This window comes from Mirounga angustirostris, unplaced genomic scaffold (genome assembly GCF_029215605.1).
Source record: "Mirounga angustirostris isolate CCGP_5_RB_7025 unplaced genomic scaffold, mMirAng1.0.hap1 SCAF_11, whole genome shotgun sequence".
Taxonomy (NCBI): Eukaryota; Metazoa; Chordata; class Mammalia; order Carnivora; family Phocidae; genus Mirounga; species Mirounga angustirostris.
The window spans coordinates 122244364-122248775 of NW_026991719.1; the positions used below are offsets into that span (position 1 = coordinate 122244364).

General features: G+C 60.1%; 1 protein-coding gene across 1 annotated transcript; it reads right to left on the minus strand.

The window, feature by feature from the left end:
• Positions 1-1467: 1467 nt before the first annotated feature.
• LOC123842300 (melanoma-associated antigen 8-like) lies at positions 1468-2556 on the minus strand. The gene has a single exon (XM_064573632.1). The coding sequence runs from the start codon at positions 2554-2556 to the stop codon at positions 1468-1470; it is 1089 nt and encodes a 362-aa protein (XP_064429702.1).
• Between the last annotated feature and the right edge of the window lie 1856 nt (positions 2557-4412).

Genomic DNA, 4412 nt, shown 5'->3' on the forward strand with positions numbered 1-4412 from the left:
GAGAAATGCATTTTGGTCATTGAATGACCAAGCGTATATCTTCATTATGAATCACATGAACATACCTACATTTCACCTATTAGGAATCCTGTTGCCGTGAACATGGGTACACAAAGCAGTTTCGAGACCCAGCTTCCAAGTCCTTAACTGCACGCTCAGAATTGGGATTGCTGGCTCATTACAGTCATTTCCATTTTTTATTTTTTTGAGGCCCCGTCACACTCTTTTCCACAGCAGCTGTTATCGGGTTACATTCCCACAAAAGTGTACAAGGATTCCAATTTCCGCACAGACCCTACATTGGAAAGGCAACAAAACGTTCTTTCTTCTGCTCAAACTTTCTGATGCAGTTGAAAGGTAGCAAACACCCTTCCTTCCTGTCACAAGAGAGTGCTCTGTCTTCTCCAGGATCCAATGGCTATTCTCAGAGCAATTATCCATTTCAGACTATGCTCCGACACCCGAGGCACCCCTTCTCCAAGTAGGACCGCTGTCCTACCCCAGCTTCCCGGTGACCAGCCACACAGAAGCAATCACAGGGACCAGACACGCCCAGCCGCCAGGACTCAGGGCATTTCCACTGCAGCGCTCGCCCCGGCACCCACACCCCCCTCACCCTGCCTCCGCTTCTTCTGCGGGTCTCAGGGCACCCCTCCCCACCTTCCTGCCGGGACTGCGGCTGCTAGACACGGTCCCCTATGGCTGGCACGTGTCCTGCTTCTCCTAGTGTCCTCACTGCTCACCCACAGGGCCTTCCAGAGAGCAGAGCTCAGCCCATGGCTGGGAATCACGGAGCCAGTGAGCAGGGCTCCCTCTGTGCTGGGAGGACGTTTGCCCCCCTTTCTGGAAGAACCGGGCCAATGCACGAGCACGCGTGTGTGTGCCTTTGGCATTTGCAGAATGACGGTCAGGAAGGCATCAGAAGCAAGAACCAACAAACTTTTCCTTTTATTTCTCTATTTCCTGACCCCATCACTTCACTCCTCCTTTCTTTCGCCTTTTCAACCCATCGCTAGACCAGTGCCCTGTGATTTGGGTCCGGAGCCCAAACAAGGAGGCAAGGGGTCCCAAATGGTTTCCAGGACATGACAAAACTCTTAACTCTTGAACTGGGTACGGACAAATGCTGCGGGGTGGATGTCACTCACACGCTCCGCCGCTGAAACGGATGAAACCTTCTATGGCAAGGAACCCCACAGGACAGCCTCCTCAAGGACACCAAGCCCTGGATGTGGGAGTCACCCCAGGGAACAACCCCCCCACCCCCAGGAGGCTCCTTGCCCTGCTTTCTTCCCCCAACCCTCCCTGGCCCTGCACTCCTTAAAACGCCCAGGGCTCTGTCTTCACGCACACACACAAACACTCACAGGGAAGGACCAACAAGCGGCCTCACTTCATGCCCAGCACCCTGGAGGAGAAGCTGCCGACCCCACCAAAGCCTGGAAAGGGCCTGGCGGACCCCGGGGCTCAGGCCCCGTCTTCCTCATCTCTCACAGCCCCTTCAGACACGGCCAGGGAGGAAGCCGGCTGCCCGAGATCGAGCCGGAGGAAATACTCCGTCATTTGCAACCTGCTGGTCTCGGCGTGGGCCCTGGGACCCCACAGGAACTCGGAGCGGGCAGGGTCGCTGCCGGGCACCTGCCGGTACTCCACGTACCCTTCCTGCACCAAGACATTGGTGAGGAGCTCCCTGGGCTCCCCATAGATGACGTGCTCCTGGCCGGCATACACCCCCATGACCCCCAGCGCTTCCCACACCTCCTCCTCGGGGGCATGGTCGTCCTCCAGGAGGATCACCCCCAGGAGCACCACCAGGAGGCCGGTCTTGGGCATGCCCTGCTCACCGCTCAGCATCCCATCCCAGGTGAGGCCCAGGACGGGGACCAGGATGTAGGAGTGGTCGCCGGGGTCCACTTCCTTCACATCCACGCCAAAGACCAGCTGCATGCACTTGGAGGCTTGGCCCAAGATCACGGGGAAGGCGTCCTGGTCATCCTCGCCGACGATCTCCAGCATCTCTGCCTGGCTGGTCGGCTGCTGGGTGCGATACTTGAGGAGCAGGAAGGCCACCAGGTGGACTGCCTTCCTGTGGAGTGCAGTTTGGAGCAGGGGCTGGGCCACTCCCGGCTCCAGCCCAGGGCCGGGCCCCTCCTCGTTGGATGAGCCGGAGCTATCTTCAGACAGGCTCCAGGGGGTGGCTGCCGCGGCACTGGGGGAGGGGCAGGCACTCGGAGGGCTCTGGGGAGGACTTGGGGACCCAGCGGCAGACCCCTCCTCTGGGGTAGCAAAGAACAGCAGGGCAAAATAAGAGGAGGAAGAGGAGGAGGAAGAGGGGGAGGAAGAGGAGGAGGAGGGGGAGGAACAAGAGGAGAAGAAAGAGGGGAAACTGGAGGAGGAGGACGGGGAGGGGGAGGAGGAGGGGGAGGAGGAGTGAGACAGGGCCTCCTCGTCCTCCTCAGCCCCATACAGCTGTGCATCTACCAGGCGCTGGGCCTCTTTGGGGTCCTGAATGTCTTCCTCAAACTTCCGGAGCTCATTCCTCTCACCCAGAGGCATGATGACTTATGTCTGGCAGCAGGCACCCGGTGTGGGCAGGTGGGGGCGAAGGGACCCAAGGGCCTGGGAGAGAGACGGAGTGTGAGGAGCCTCAGCTGAGGAAGGCACCGTTGGCAGCTCTGACAACGGTGACTCCGGGTCTCCATGTGGGCACTCTCTGGCCTCACAGGGGTCTCGCCCCGTGGGCCGCCTGTCCTCTAAGAAACTCAAGGGGGAGGTCAAGGGCCTCCTCTGCCCTGTGACCTTAGGACTCCTGCCTCACACCAAAGCCTTTGCCTCCCAGTTCCTGAGTCCCCTGGAGGAGGGCAGGACGGGGCACCTCAGGGTGCAGACTGGGAGTGCAGCCCAGGGTCCCCGGGGCAGAAAGGAGGGCTGGGTCTGACTCTGTGAGGTTCCCCACTGCCGGGGACGGGGGGGGGGGTGGTCCCCACTCTGCGCACTCGGGGGACTCACCTCTGCCCTGGCAGGGCCTGGGCCCCACCCCTCTGCTAGCCTGAAGCAAAAGTCTCAGAACAAGACCACACAGCCCTGAGACCGAACAGAAGGAAGTGAGGGTGTCCACATCTGACCACAGCTACCCAGGGCCTCCCAGGTTCCTGGGAAGGGGAGGCCGCTGAGTCCTTGACTCCTGCCGGGGCCCAGGATCCTGCCTCCGCTGACCTGAGCTCAGACCCTCAGACCAAGGCCTTTGCCTCCCTGAGAGCAGGGATCTGGAAGGAAGAAGGGGCTCAGCCAGACTGGCCCCGCCCACAGTTCCCAGGGCCGACAGTAGGGGCAGGCCAGGCTTCTGGGGGGTCCCCTCCTTGTTCTGGCAAGTGGGGTCCACTCTCTTCCCTCGGGGTCCTCACCTGGGACTCCTGTCTGTCACCCAGGTGGGCTTCCTCAGATAACCTGATGCTGTCCTCTCAGAGCATGGTCCTCGGCTCCCTGAGAGCTCCAAAGGGCCCGAAAAGGCACCTTGGGTCCTGTGATTTATAAGTAAATACAGGTTTGCTCTCTGTCCACAGTTCCTGGCTCTCTGCTCTCAAACTCTTGGAATTTCCGAAGTGTGGGGAATGATAAATGTGTCTTTCGTTAATGTCCAGGAGGTGACTTTGGGCAGCACCTTTGGATGGGGGCTGGATGCCAGGAGAACCAGCCAGGGGGTGAGAGGGTGGGAACTCTCAGTCCCCCCACCCACTGACCACAGGAGAGGGCAGAGCGGGGTAGCGAGTGAGTGAGGGAGCCCCCATAAATCCCCAAAGGGACAGGCTCAGAGAGCTTTCAGGTGGGTGACATGGAGATGTGGGGGGAGGGGCGCACTCAGAGGGCATGGAAGCTTCTCCGCACCCCTGCCCTCCCGTGGCCTCCGCAGCGCTCGCGTCTGGCTGTTCCTGAGCTGCATCCGTTTGCAAGCAGCCGGGGGTCTAGTGAGTGAGTTGTGTGCCTGAGTTCTGTGAGCTGCTCCAGCCCGTTCAGGGCACCGGCGGACAGGCTCCTGGGAACCTCTGCTTTAGGGCCTTTTGGTCATAAGCATCCAGAACAACCCAGGGCTGGCCAAGTGACCACTGAATGGTGGGACGCTCTTGTAGGCCTGAGCACCTGCTCTGTGGAATCTGCTGCTGTCTCTGGATAGAGTGTCAGAGCTGCCCTGAATTCCTGGACTCTTTGTGGGCGTACGAGATTCACTGTCGTGGGGAACGCCCCCTCCATCTTGCAGTTGGTACCAAAAGGTAACTACACCACATCCAGGCCCCCACCCACAGAAAGATCACAAAGGGCTGGCAGGGGGGCCCGGCCCCCCTGTCCTGGGGTGGAGAGTCCCTCAATCTCCGAGTAGGTACTCTTTCTTCCTGCCAGGGCCTGCCCTTCCTCCC

Bases quoted from the DNA above. Each gene is read 5' to 3' on its own strand.
- LOC123842300 (XM_064573632.1), bottom strand. From the start codon at position 2,556: ATGCCTCTGGGTGAGAGGAATGAGCTCCGGAAGTTTGAGGAAGACATT.